A 15,424-nucleotide genomic window follows, 5' to 3' on the forward strand; every position below is an offset into this window, starting at 1 on the left:
TTCGGCGCAGTGTGGACGTGTTTATATTATTTTTATCATCGTTGAAACGCGCATACCGCTTTGACAACGTGATTTGACACTAGTACACTGTCGTAACCTATTTATTACTAGTACTCGTATTTGTGTACTTGTAAGTTTTTATTGTAATTTGTACTTGTAATTACTTGTAATTTTTTGTCAATAGTATTTCAAAAGTTGAAGAACTCATTCGAGTAAAATTTTTATATTGCCCACTGATTTCTTGAAATTTTAAATCCATCAAAAGTTCATTTCCACTACGTTTTTTAAATAACTCAGTGTGCCACCATCTTCGTTTGCGACCTCTTTTTTTTGGTACAGCACTTCCCAAAACAACTATTGCTGCACTACAAACTAGTAAAGCTTCTTCAGCCTCCATTTTTTATATTCAAATAATTAAATTTAAAATTATTTAATTAAAACGACTATGGTCAGTCACGGTACGACTCCGAACGTCTGAACTATGCATGAAAATGTTCGCGGCAAACTGCGCTCGTTGATAGTGGATCGTTTACGCAGCGCATGTTTGTTGTGAATTAAAAATTACTTCGCGCCGCGCGTGTAACGTTGCATTACAGGTTCGGCGAGCTCGTGTGTACGCGGCTTAATCTACAAATCATTCCCGATCTATTGATACTATATACAGACCAATCCGTTCATTTATTAGATCTGTAGCCTTGGCTAAAAAAAACAGGCAAATTTAATAGGCAAACTCTGGCTCGTGTAATGTACTACGGTAGTGACCGCTTCGCTTTTTTTTTTTTTTACTTAGCTTCGCGCCACTACCGTCACTCTGGATACGAGTACACTTTAGTATATAATATGGTATATCTAAATCTAATACAACTAAAATATTGGCGATCAAAAACTCTTATGTTTGAGTCGGTCGAAACAGCGTAGTGGTAAAATTAAAAGAAAAAGATTAGCTAAACCGCAGAACTACCCGTTTCAGCTTATTAATTTTGATTTTCTATACACTAGCTATTTATAAATAATGATTTACAGATTTACTATCTATTTATATTTACTTCATAAAGTATTTTGAATAGGAACTTGGAAGACCAAAATATAAATTATCATTTGAATGTTCTTATTTTGTGTGACTGTGTACCACGCTTGTATCATGTTGACCATTTTCGTTCAATGTTTTTTTTTTTTTTTAACGTGAAGTATTTATATTAGTTTCTTTTCTTTTATTAAAAAATGGCGAATAAAACGCGTTTAATAAAACGTTCGAATCGTAAAAAATAAACCACTCTCTTGTGTTAAGAGGACGCTATACCAAAAGCAAAACGTATGCAACGGCCAAGAGAATGATCTATTAAGTGTTTTCGCGATCCGCAAGCACGCCACATTTGGGCCACGCCCAGTACTCGTAGTCGGCGGCCGGTCGACGATTGTACTCGTTCAGGAGCGGTGTTCATTATTTTCTGAACATTCGCATGTAATGGGTCGCGTAAATATAAAATGCATATATAATACGTAAGTGCCGCTGTAATATTTTCAATATTCGCGCGTAACTACGCGATTTATATTTATTGCGTTATTAGGTGTACAACCTACGTATTACTCTCGGTACAACAAACCCAAAAAATAAGTGTTTTACGCATTATTTTTATTCATCAAGTTTATTCAGATGACTTTAGAATCAACCATATACTTTAAGTATATCCTTGTTTTTTATCAATGTATTATAATCAATTTAAATTATTTTTAGAATCCGAAAATTTTTAATTTAAATTACTTGGGCATTAGTAATTAAAATAGTCATACAAATTATAGATCACGACAGTTGTTCATAAATGAATAAACCGCGCTTCCTAATGAACTTTTGACGGTGGCAAAAATATTTATAATTTGTATAGTTTACACTTTTACAATTTTTTAACTACTAACGGTGGTAACGTTTTATTTTTGTTCTTCAGTATATGATTATATAAGGAGTTTGTGAATACCGTAAGTGCAGGAGTGTGCCGAAGGGGGGGAAGGATGAGGGATATATCCCTCTCATGGGATCAGCCGCCACTCAAAATAATATGGGAGCTAACTTGAGTAAATTTAAAATACCTACAATGACATGTTATTGTAATTTAATAATGTACTGTCCTTTTTCTTCTAAATTGATATTTTGATAACATACCTCACCATCTAAAATTTCTGGATATGCTACTGCGTAAGTGAAATATTCTTATAAATTGATGTAAAAATGTGCTATGTTCTGTAAGCATTAAATCAGATAATAATTATTTTTATTTCATTCGGTATGTCTTATTTATAACTCAAAAAGTAAAAATGTGTTAAACATGGTATAAAATATATTATAATAATGATTTTATAATCTACATGTTAGTGAAGACAGTTAGGCTAGCAGTAACTCTACATTTTAGCTAGGTATGCGCGGGCCGCGAATATTAAAAATATTGCGGCAGAGTATGATGTACTATGTACGTATGCGCGTATATGCATTTTATGATTCACAGTATTTGATGAAGGTTCATGAAATAATAATTTGTGCTCCCGAATTAGCGCTCGTCAGATCGGCGTGCGGTCGCTGGCTACAAATGTTGGGCGTGTCGACGTACGCGCACGCGTGCTTGCGCTTCTTGAAAACACCTAATAGCGCGTTCTATCGGTCGTTGTGTACTTTTTACTTTTGGTGTTGCGTTCTCTTAAGCCACATTTGTACAGAATATTACTATTAATATTATCACTAGGGAACGGATTTATATGTAAATACATATTTTTATTAAAACGAGATATTTAAAATTTGATAAGAAATGTTCATGATTTAAATCATTCCTATTAATATGATGCTACTTTTATTTTACATATTTTTACATATTTTGGTATAATTACATATTTTTACATATTTCACTAATTTGTAAATATTTTTAAACATATTTTATTATTTCATCATTCATACGTCTTCTTCGTACAAAAATACAAAAAATTATTTCAAATTTAGATCCAGAACTTTTATCGCTATTAGAAAAGCTCAAAATATTATGCAAAATGAAACATTGAAAACAAATTTAATTTTCATCTTAGTGAATTTTAGTTTTATTGCACATACAATTACAAAATTAGAAACAAAAATATGTCCTTGAATGAAAGTATGCAAATTGTCGAATCAACGATTGCAAAATGAAAATTCGTAAACGGACCAATAGGAGAAGTAGTAAAAAAGAAAATTCATGTTTTTACAGAAAAAATTTCAGGCCATATTGATTTTAAACCAATTAATGACATAATTAGTGGCAGACACCCTTCTAAAAATTTGGAATTATCGCCTTCTAATATTATGCCTTTCAAATATGCTTAAATCAACCGATGTAGGTTGATGTGGAACGATCATTTAGCCGTTTTAAAAATATTTTCAGATTTAATAGGCGACATTTAATATTTGATAATTTAAAATATATTGTAATAATTCAATGCAACAAATCATTTTGATAATTTAATAATTATAATTTTTTTTTTTTTAAATTTTTTTCCTACATATTTGGATGGTTTTAGTACATATTTTAAAAATTATACTTACATACATATGTACATATTTATGTATTTTTATTACATATAAATCCGTTCCCTAATTATCACTATCCACGACAGTTATGATTGTGGTACAATTGAGTAAACTAATTTTGAAATAGTTGGTTGAGGGGATCGGCTTCTTCTTACAGGACGATAGTCCCGTCCAAAAAGCACCCTTATCCACTTGGTCACGACACCCCAAATAAAAATTATTTTAGTTAATCATCAATAAAATATTTATTCCATTTCATTTGATTATTTATAGAGATTTAAACTTACCCAAATTAATCGAAAAAGATATACCACTATTTTTGTCATTTATATCGGATTTGTTTCCAAATGTGGAGTATTTAATAACAACAAACAGTGATTTCAATTCAGCCATTGAAGTTGCTTTGAAACGAGAAAAATTCATAAAAATTGATAGTCAGTTAGAACAAATTAACCAGATCATGGAAACATTAAAGCATAGAAATTCGGTCGCGATAATAGGACCTACCTGTGGAGGGAAATCTGTCGTAATAAATTTACTCTGTGAAACGTTAAATCATTTAAAAATATCGACGAAACTTGTCACTTTGAATCCAAAAGCTTTTACGAAATTGGAACTGTTCGGTTACGTGGATCCAGTAACGAACTCCTGGAACGATGGATTATTAACAAATATTTTTCGAAACATTAATCAACCAATTGTTCCTAATAACCAATCAAACTACTTTATTTTATTCGATGGTGATATAGACTCGATTTGGATGAATGATTTAAATCCTGTGATGGACGACAATAAAATGTTGACGTTATCGAATGGAGAAAAAATAAGGTAAGTTGAGCATACAACACTCATGTAATACAAATTAACACATTACTTTAGATATAATACATAATTATCATAATTAAATTATGTGAAACCATATTCCATTTATCAACTGGTGATCAAAAAACGTAAATTGCCTTTATCAAGATAAGTTTTAATTTGTAATTGAATAATTTTAATCATTCGTAAAATTGTTTGACAGTTAATTATAAAATGTACGAAACATAAAGTACCTAAAGAAATATAGTATCAAGATTACTTATTTTTACTATACAATAACTTGTATATAATATACGTTAAAAAGTTAGAAACTTTACCCCACAATATTTTATAGGATAAAACCGCAGTGTAACATGTTGTTTGAAGTCGGACACCTGTCGTATTCAGCTCCATCTACTGTTTCCAGAATGGGTATAGTTTACGTCGATCCCGATAAACTTGGTTTCAAGCCGTTTTGGTTGCGATGGTTAGAACCACGATGTTTGATGGAACAAACGGCATTAGATCAATGTTTTCAAAAATACGTGCCCGTGCTGTTGAGTTGGATTTTCGGAAACGGAAACGGTTCAAGGAAATCGTGCCCGTTGAAAACTACTGTTCCGCAAACGAAACTGAACATGGTACGCGTATATGAAATGAGTAGTGATTATATTGTAACGGAAGCACGAGTTAACGTGATCTTTTCGTTAGACAACGTGACATTAAACTTGCATTTCCTACTGTTCTAGATCACTCAGCTGTGTTTCATTTTGGACACCATATTACCGCTGGTCTCGTCGGACAACAATGCAGTCAAGACTGTTAACCGCAAAAGAATCACGATGACCGGCAATGACATGGCCATCCCGTTAAACTCGATGATCTCGTTCGTCGCCGGGATGGGAGTAATCGAAGCCGTGTTCATACAAGCGTTGTATTTGTCTCTAGGAGCATTACTGACCGATAACACGTCTCGCCAGACGTTCGACGAAACGGTCAAAAAACTGTCCACTTTTACTCAAAACGACCGTAACCGGTCGAGCAAAAAAGATTTAAAATACATACCTTGTGACGAGCCTACTTGGTACGATTACTTTTTAGATTTCAACACATTGGAGTGGATAGCGTGGAAGAAGGCGGTTCCGGAATACGAACATAACGACACGGTTAAATTCTACGACATTCTAGTGCCGACCGTGGAATCTACTAGATTAATATGGATATTGAAATTGATCAATGAAGTATGAATTACGTGATCATTGGCAATATGCGATACAGTATTTTAACACTGTTAACGTGATATTAATTTATTTTAATTTAATTTCGTTTCAGTATTATTTTAGAAGTGCAATATTCAAAAAGGTAAATATTTAATTAAATCATGATTTTACATAAATTAAAAACAAAAGAAAAAACTGCGTTCGTTATAACTCATTGTAAATTCGTCAAAATTATCATGACTATTTATTTTTTAGGTCAAACGGCCAACTATTGTCGTAGGCGAGATGAGTTCTGGAAAAACAGTTATAATGAAATATTTCATACGTAATTTGGAATCAAAATATTATGTAAATATAATTTTTATATTATATCTTAAGTACTAAGCTAAAAATATCTCTCTCTGTGGTTTAATTAGTGAACTATTTACCAAACATTTATTTTCTAGTTTCTAATACAAATACAAAATAAATTAACTAATTCATCGGTTATATAAAAAACAACCTCTAATGAACATGACCAATAAAGTGAAAACTGTAGATTAATTAATTTTAGAATATTTTTTATTTTAATAATAGAAAAAATCGATATTGATGTACCCAGGGGCGTATTTATGGGAGGGCCGAGGGGGCCCGAGCCCCCTCCGAAATGAAAAACACCATTGTTAAAGATTGTTATTTTTAACATGGATATGTCTTAATGCTGGGGGTTTCCGAAAATTTGTCGCGACACTGAGAATGTTGCTTATACGATAATTTAAAATTTTATATTTATAAAATATGTTTATTCTTTTAAGAAAATATGTGGTGAATTTTGAGTGACTCTAATAAAAAATTTGTTTATTACGAGTACAATGTAGTTTTTATACTTTTAAAAAATAATAAATCATTAAAAAAATTGAGTTTCTTATTTTTCTGATGGTGTAAAGACTGTCGAGAAGTCTTATAATGTCGAAGTAATTTTTTTCGTAATAGTGTGCTTCCTCCTTCCTTTCCACCCAAAAATCAAATACATAATCGGTCCCCTCAGAAATGAAAACCTATATACGCCAATGGATGTACCCATGGTACAATAAACTAGATATAATGCACAGCTTTATAATACGCGTGCTCCTCTTCCACCATCAATTATTTTAACAGTGCAATATGGCGTCGGATTTTAATCGTTCTTCAATGGCTGTATATTATATTATTTTGATAAGCACAGACCATGTTAACTCGTCAAATTATTGTCAAGTATGATTAAATATACTTATAATTAATTAATTATTTCATATTTTAAATATTAGAAAATTTACTTATTTAAAATAATAATATTTATTAAAGATTAATAACATGAAAAATTAGTATTACAGTAAAACCTCGATAAGACGAAACTTCGGTAAGACGGAAACCTCGGTATAACGGAACATTTTTTTGGTCCTGTTTCAAATTACATACAATTAACTAATCCCGTCAAGACGGAAACCTCGTTAACACGGAAAAATATCATGGTCCCAAGCGATTTCGTTTTATCGAGATTTTTATGTAACACTAATTTAATAACTAAATATTTTTACTAAAAAAGTTGTGATAAAAACGAGCCATTCAAGTTTCCACCAAAAGAGTTTGAAGTCATAATAATAGGTGAACCAATGAGAAGTGGTGAAAGATCTGCGTCATACCTACTTGCGCAAACATGAGACTAAAATACGACTGTTGATATCATACCTAATTTATTATATCATGAATTTACCTAACATACGTAAAACCTAATTAGATATAATGATTTCCAGATTAAAAGAGCATTAAATTTTTCGGCTAGAACTTCGTCATTGGATGTTCAAAAAAATTTAGAAACGAATTTGGAAAGACATTCGAGAAAAACATACGGACCACCGATTGGAAAACGATTGGTTTATTTCATAGACGATTTAAACTTACCTCAAGTATGTATATATCTGTGCAAGTGTAATTGTGTTCGAAATTAATGTTCAAAGAAGGGACGTATGCAATTTTATAGTGAAAGCCAATATATCGCATTTCAAAATGTATATATATTTATTAATTAATTTGACGCTTTTGATTTTTATAAAATGTGGTATATATTCGAGCGTAGGTGTTTTTAATTTTAATTTTCAGATAGATGAATGTGGTACACAGCAGCCCATTGCATTATTGAAAAGTATATTTGATAAACAAGGCATGTATGACCGACGGAAATGCTTTAACTGGAAAGAACTCGTAGACATATGTACGTATGAAATGTATACTATGAATTGTTTGATTCGTTCAATTCTTAACATTATAGAAGACTTTACCATTTTGATTTCAGGTTTTTTCGCAGCTATGAGCCCCATAGGAGGAGGGCGAAATGAATTAGATGCACGTTTTTTGTCTTTATGTTCAATATTTTCGTTACCTTCCCCGTCGGACGAAACAATTCGATATACTTTCAGTTCGATTCTATCTGGTCACACAAAATCGTTTACAGAAAACATACAATCTACGGTTAACAACATTATAGACATAACAATAAATTTATATAAGGTATTCCTGTTAATGTGTATATATTGTATAAATGTGTCATATTTACACGGAATACTTTTAATATTAATTATATTCTTTGATATTAAACAAAATATACATTTTAGTCTTTTTTCCCTGTTTTTTATTATTTTGAATATTCGTATTATTGTAATCTTATAGTACTTAACTATTTAATTGTTTTAAGTAACAATTAACTTTGCTTTATTATATTAGATTTTTTTTCTATTAATTTTTACTTATACCTAACTTTTTACAAAAAAAAAAAAAAAAATCGGTTATAATTAACTGATTTTTGAATAATAGTTCTTTCAAAAAATAATAATGATTTTTTAACGATCCGTGTAAATGTCCATTACATACCAAATTACAATTATATTAATAAAAACATTTTTGTGATATTAATTATAGTTAGTTCTCAAGAAACTACATCAAACACCGGAAAAATTCATTTATGTTTTTAATTTATGTCATATAAGTTGTATCATTAATGGTATGACTCGCACATTACCCAGCGCATTTTCAACAACGGAATCATTCGTTCGAGTTTGGAGAAATGAATTCACCCGAGTAATATGTGATCGGTTGATTTATCAAAAAGTAATTACTATAATAAATTACCTTTCAATTCTAAATTAAATTTAAAAACTAAACTACATCTTTTCCAATTCCTATAAAATACAATAATGATTGAATTTTTGAGAATTTAATTTGTATTAAAAATATAAATAGTTATTATAAATAGTATATTTACGGTTATTAGTGAGTTAATATTACTAAACTTCAGAACCAATAGATTCTATCGGATAGAATTAGACATGCTAACTGTACATTTTAGGATCGGGAAATTATTGAAAATTACCTCACTCAAGAATTGCAGACGTATTTTCCTGCACAAATGGAATACGTTCTTAGGAATCCTCTTTTATTCGGCGATTGTAGAAATGCCATTAATGCAAACGACCAAGAACGAATATACGAGGACTTGATCGACTACGAATCCGTGTTTTATTTATTCCAAGAAGTAAGAATTCGGATCACTATTCGAAAGGGTTTGATAACAACAATTTAAAAACATTTCATAGATATTATTGGAATATAAAAAATATTATGGCGTATTAGACATGGTACTTTTCAATGACGCGCTAGACCATTTGATAAGGATTCATCGAAATCTCAGGATGGATAGAGGTCATGTTTTGTTAATTGGTTCGAGTGGAAATGGAAAAAAATCCCTTTCGAAATTAGCCGCATTCACTTCTGGTAATTTTATTCTGCATTACAGATTGATTTCAAAATAATTCACCAACGTATAAGTAATGATTTATTTATTTTTTAATATAAATTGTAACCACAAATACATGTTTTGAATCATCGGGAAGTATAATTAGGAATAATATGCATCTTTTATATGATTATTATTATACCAATAAAGCAGTATTTGTTCTATATTGTTATTCTAAATCGATTGTATATTTTTAGGGTTTGAAATATTTGTAAACAGTTCGTTTCATTCTAATCATAATTATAAAATGAATGAACAAAAATTTAAAAATGATTTAAAAAACATTTTTTTGAAAGTTGGAATTCAGAACCAATCTATTGTTTTTATAATTGACAATGTGATCGAAGAAGGTAATAAAATATTATATAATTAATTATTTAAATAATAATCGCAACATTTTAATGCTGAAAGTTTCTTTTCTATTTTTACCTTGCATTTTACAAACTTGTAAGACTTTAAATATTTCAATCTGTTTTGCTATACCGTCTATAGACGGTTTTTATTAAAAAATCGTTAAATCAATAGAAATGTACAAAATGTTCAAATATTTGTACTTGTATAGATCATAATAATTGTATCTGTTTAATACGTATTTTGCATTTATAAAACAATATCTTAAATTCTAGTACTGTAATTTTTAGGAAATTTAGAATTTATCAATAATATATTAACAAATGGATTTGTACCATCTTTATACTCCGACCTAGAAGATAATTTGGAAATAATTCAGCGTTTTAAAGACATGAATAATATAAGCACATCTAATGAAATCACTACGTAAGTGCACAAATAGATGAATATGCATTTACAATAGCATTAAAATCTTCTATGTGATTTTATTATAAAATTCAGGGACATTTGTTGGGATATATTTTTGGAAAATTGTTTGGATAATCTCCACATTGTACTGTTGATGTCACCAGATAATAATCTTCGATTAATATTTCGAAATTATCCTGGTTTCATAAATAAAACTTACATTGGTTGGATTCAAAAATGGCCTCTGGAAGCACTGAACGCAGTAGCGGAAAAAGTTTTAATTAATGTAAGATATTTACATAATTTTGTGCATCGTTAAAATAATAATCATAATTAAATAAAAATAAATATAAACAAAACTGTAATATTTAATATTAAATGTAATTTCTGTGCCATTTATGACGCTTAAAATATATTCAACATTCTTATATCACAGTTTCTACACGTGATTTTATAACTTAAGATAAAACATACCACATAACTTGTATAATATATACACCTATACAGTAGCGTGTTGAACTTATTTTCTTACATAGAGCAAAAATGTATACACCATAAGGTACCCTTTATTCATCATAACGGCATTTCCACCACAACAAAACATTTACAATTTAAAAAATATACGTATATTAGACTGATTTGTATAATCAGATGTACTTAATTAATTATCTAGTAAATTTATTACACCTCATTAATTATCTTATATCTTGATCTATGCAGTGTGTGTAAATTTGAATAATGTTGTTACCATTGGTATTGCAATTAGTTAGCACCAATTATTTCTAATGTAAAGGATCATGTACAGTACATTTGTGCGCTAATTACAAACATTTAATATGACATTATGATGTATCTATATTATTGTTATACTTATTGTTAAGTATTTTTTGGCAGGGGGGCCACCCACATACAAAATATTTCGAAGGAGCTATTGCTCCAAAATAATATCATCACCACGCCAATGTACCTATATGAGCAATCTTATAAGTCTTATTATATAATATATATTGAAATTTGTTTATTTCTAGGATCAAGTTGTTTCAGATAATTACATAAATAATGTAATTGAACAGTGCGTCTATATGCATAAATCCGCAGTCAACTACGCGGCAACGTTTTTTAAACACACTACACGCAAAATTTGTTTTACATTTAAACATTTAGTTGATTGTGTATTAATGTACAAAGATCTAGTTAAAAAAAAGTCAACTTTTTCGTTAATGAAGGTACAAAATACTTTTTTAAATTAAATGTACTTTTTATACTTATAAATAAATAAGCTCATTTAGAAAAAAGTATATACCTATTTCAAAAATGAAATATGATGTATTTTAAAAAAGACTATCTAACATTATTAATTTTTGATTTTTCGAACACTGTATTATTGTTAATTTATAAGTTTATTAATTACAATGGTTCTTTTTTAGTTTTTATTGAGTTAAGATAATTAAGTTTTGGTTTTTATAGTCTCAACAAATTCAGAATGGGTTAGAAAAAATTGACCAAAGTACCATTGAACTTGGTAAAATAAGTAATACATTACTTCAGCAAGATAAATCTATATTAGAGAACACCAAAATGTGTCAAAATCTTATAAAAGAAATCAATGGTACACGTATACTTGTTGAAGAAATAGTAACTATTGTGAACAATAGTACTGAGAAATTGAGTTACAAGAACGAACAAATAACAAACTTAAAAGAGCAAATGAGAAATTTAATCGATACTACTTTACCTGTTTTAAATACTACTAAAAGTCTACTAAACGAAATTAACGTAGAAGACTTAATAGAATTAAAGTAAGATGTCATTCATTTTGTAAGATGGTACAATTAATTTTTTTTTTCTAGCTACCTACAAAATTAATGTTTTGATAAATATTTTTTTAGATCTTTTGATGCGCCTACTGAGTCAGTTATGACTTTACTTGAATGCGTAGCTATATTAAAAGGGCTTAAAGATATGAACTCGTGGAAAAACCTATGTGATATGATCGAAGATCCGAATTTTCTAATAAATTTACAAGAACTCGATATCAATAAAATTAATCAAAGACAACAAACTCAAATACGTACAAAGGTGAAATTTTTGAAAAAAACAATTGATGTTCAAGTCATTAGCAAGTTGGAGAGTAGTTTATTAAATTTTATTGAATCAGTTCTAAAATATTGTTCAATTTATCATGATATCATACCAATAAGGAATAAAGTAGATAAATCAGAAAAAGAATATCTCGATGCAACTTTAAAGATAAAAGAACACGAAGATAGTTTAAAAAATACTCGATGCACATTAATAGAATTAGAAAAATCGTTAGATGATGTTTCCAAGGAAAATGTTGAGTTAAAAAAAAAAAACTGTTTGTTAAAAGCGAAATTTGAATATGCTGACAAACTAATAAAAGAACTTAAATCTGTACATGAAAGGTTAGAACTATTAGCCCTGAAATATTAAATAGATATTTAATATTTTTATTTTTATATTTTTACATTCGAATACCGGTATCTTTTAGATGGATTACAGATCTAGAAAACCAAAATATTTTAAAAATTCAAATATTCGGCAACTGCTTACTCAATGCTTCATTTTTAGTCTATGCAGGTCCATTTTCTCTAGAATATCGGAAAAAAATCATTTTTGATGAGTGGTACAACAATATTATTAAATTAAATATACCAATAGATTTGAACTATAAGCTAGAAAATGAATTAATTGATGAAAAAGTGATGTACGAGTAAGTGTGTTAATTCAAAACTTCATACCTTCAATAGCTTTTTGTTTTATAAACATATATTGTGCTAATTTACAACCAATAATTTTTATTGATAAGATTAACAGAAATTATATTCAGTAAATGAAAAATTATTATAGTATAAAATTGTATCGTTAATTTTTATATAATTCTTATTTTTTATTTTATATTTACACCAATAGTTGGAGTTCAAATGGCTTACCTTGTGACGAATACTCCATTCAGAATGGTATATTAATGAGTCAATCTAATCGATTTCCTCTTTGTATTGATCCGCATAACCAAGGACTTAATTGGGTTAAAATTCACGAAAAAAAAAATTCATTAAGAGTACTCTCATTTGTTGACACTGATTATTTAGTGCAATTAAAAAAAGCTATCAAATACGGAACACCAATCATTTTTATTGATTTCGAAAACATGGATTTGGATTTAAAAAATGTACTAAGTATAAATGTACGATGTACGTAAATATTTTGTGAAAGATTTCTTTATAACACACATAAATGACGCGATAATTATTATATGTAATGCTATTATATTTTATCCTTAGTGAACTCATTAAATTCTGAGTATATTGAGATTGAAGATGAAAAATGTAAATATAATCAAAGTTTTAGATTGTACTTGATGACTAGACAATCCAATCCAAAAATCACTACATTTATACACTCGAATATGACTGTAATAAATTGTTCCATAACTCAGGAAGTAAGTATTATTAATTTATTATTATAAATAAACTTTAATATAAAGAATAACTAAAAAACTAAAAATAAACTTAAATAACTTAACTATAAAATTGGTATGAATTTAGTTTTTACTGATAAATATATAAAATGTTTATAATTTATCAATTATTCTCGTATTAGCTATAATTGCGCTAATCTATGAAATATCGATGCACACATGCTTTTCCTCGATACTTATATGTTAAATTATCAAATAACAATAATATCATTATTGGCTATAATAAAAATAATCAACTATCAAAATTGCATGCACAATTGATTTGATCAAATATGACCCCAAAGTACTATTTGAAAATATGTATTACATTTTATATAAGTACAAATTAAATTAAAACATAAATTTTAATTATTTCAGATTGTTAAGAAATATTGCCCTAACAAATCTCTGTTTAATTTCTAAACATTAAGCCATATGACCAGTTTCTTATCATCGTATGTTTTAGGGGTTGGAAGATCAACTACATAAGTTAGTAGTCAAACATGAAATAAAATACCTAGAAGACAAGAAAGAATTAACACAAAAAAAAATCCATCAAAATAAAGAAACACTTCAAAAATATAAAAATGCTTTTTTATTAGAAATTATAAGCTGTACCGAACCTTTGATTGATAATTTACAACTTTTAAATAAACTCGAAAATATTAAATCAAAAATCAACATGAGTTCTACAGAATTAGAATCATCTATGGAATCGATGTCTTCAATTTATCAGTCAAGAGATGTTTATAAGTTGGTATCGAAAAAAGGCGCTTTATTTTACATGTCTCTTTATGAATTAAAATCTATAGATCCGTTATATCAATTTTCGATCGATTCTTTCATGGCATTGTTTTTAAATTCAATAAATTCGTCAAAAGAAAGCCGAACTGTATTGAACAGAATATCAAATATTATCGATCATCTAACGGATTGTGTTTTCGAATTTAGTTGTATCAGTATTTATGAAAAACACAATATATTGTTTTTATTTCAAATGGCATGCATGTTGGACAAAGACGCAGGAAAATTATTGGATACTGAATTAGCGTTTTTTATCAAAGGTAATATAAACGCAGAAAAAGTCAGCGTAAAAAATCCAACAACATGGTTATCAAATAAATGTTGGCAACATGTTGTTAACTTGAACACAAATTTTAAACATTTCTCAAATCTGATTGAACATATTCAAAATAACAGTACAATATGGGAAGAGGTAAACTTTAATTGTTTTTTTTTTTTTCGTGTTATTAACGAATAAGTAAATATAAGTTAGATTTTAACTTTAAAAATGGTATTATTTACGTGGCATTATAACTTAAATATTTTGCTAATAAAATTTAAACTACAATCACTTTAAAGTATTAGATCTTTATATTAAATTCATAATTAAAGTAAATATTATCTATAAAATCCCTCGAGAACCTACAAAAAAAATTACTACGTACGTTCTAATATTTACCAATTTTCCCGAAGTTTTTTAAATTACGTCAACTATAAAACAATGTTTTATTTTAGTGGTATTGTTCAGAATATCCGGAAACTGAAACTAGCATACCTATCAAAATGAATAAATACTTTGAAGTTTTGATGCTAATACGATGTTTTCGAACTGATCGAGTGTATAAAGCTATTGAAAATTACATCTATCAAATAATGGGAATTAGTAATGAAAATTGTATCCACAATAAGAAAACAAAGTAAATATATTATAAAATATCTTACATAATTTTCTTACAACATAGGATTTGTCATTGCTTACAGTAATTCAAGCAAAAAAACATTTATTTTTAATTGTATTTATAAAAATG

General features: G+C 28.4%; 1 protein-coding gene across 1 annotated transcript in view; it reads left to right on the forward strand.

Moving 5' to 3' along the window:
• Positions 1 to 15,424, forward strand: part of LOC112692038 (dynein heavy chain 10, axonemal-like) — a 38,531-nt gene that overhangs the window by 15,842 nt on the left and 7,265 nt on the right. The window contains exons 20-41 of the mRNA XM_025566541.1: positions 3,818 to 4,372; positions 4,701 to 4,986; positions 5,095 to 5,586; positions 5,678 to 5,707; positions 5,821 to 5,913; positions 7,338 to 7,490; positions 7,684 to 7,795; positions 7,877 to 8,091; positions 8,500 to 8,688; positions 8,927 to 9,112; positions 9,174 to 9,351; positions 9,571 to 9,723; positions 10,015 to 10,150; positions 10,226 to 10,418; positions 11,161 to 11,358; positions 11,600 to 11,931; positions 12,022 to 12,558; positions 12,645 to 12,866; positions 13,067 to 13,347; positions 13,438 to 13,595; positions 14,080 to 14,829; positions 15,132 to 15,313. Coding sequence (XP_025422326.1) covers positions 3,818 to 4,372; positions 4,701 to 4,986; positions 5,095 to 5,586; positions 5,678 to 5,707; positions 5,821 to 5,913; positions 7,338 to 7,490; positions 7,684 to 7,795; positions 7,877 to 8,091; positions 8,500 to 8,688; positions 8,927 to 9,112; positions 9,174 to 9,351; positions 9,571 to 9,723; positions 10,015 to 10,150; positions 10,226 to 10,418; positions 11,161 to 11,358; positions 11,600 to 11,931; positions 12,022 to 12,558; positions 12,645 to 12,866; positions 13,067 to 13,347; positions 13,438 to 13,595; positions 14,080 to 14,829; positions 15,132 to 15,313 — 5,631 coding nt within the window. The remainder of the gene's footprint in view (positions 1 to 3,817; positions 4,373 to 4,700; positions 4,987 to 5,094; positions 5,587 to 5,677; positions 5,708 to 5,820; positions 5,914 to 7,337; positions 7,491 to 7,683; positions 7,796 to 7,876; positions 8,092 to 8,499; positions 8,689 to 8,926; positions 9,113 to 9,173; positions 9,352 to 9,570; positions 9,724 to 10,014; positions 10,151 to 10,225; positions 10,419 to 11,160; positions 11,359 to 11,599; positions 11,932 to 12,021; positions 12,559 to 12,644; positions 12,867 to 13,066; positions 13,348 to 13,437; positions 13,596 to 14,079; positions 14,830 to 15,131; positions 15,314 to 15,424) is intronic.

Source organism: Sipha flava, unplaced genomic scaffold, assembly GCF_003268045.1.
Source record: "Sipha flava isolate LNK unplaced genomic scaffold, YSA_version1 69_pilon_pilon, whole genome shotgun sequence".
NCBI classification, from domain to species: domain Eukaryota; kingdom Metazoa; phylum Arthropoda; class Insecta; order Hemiptera; family Aphididae; genus Sipha; species Sipha flava.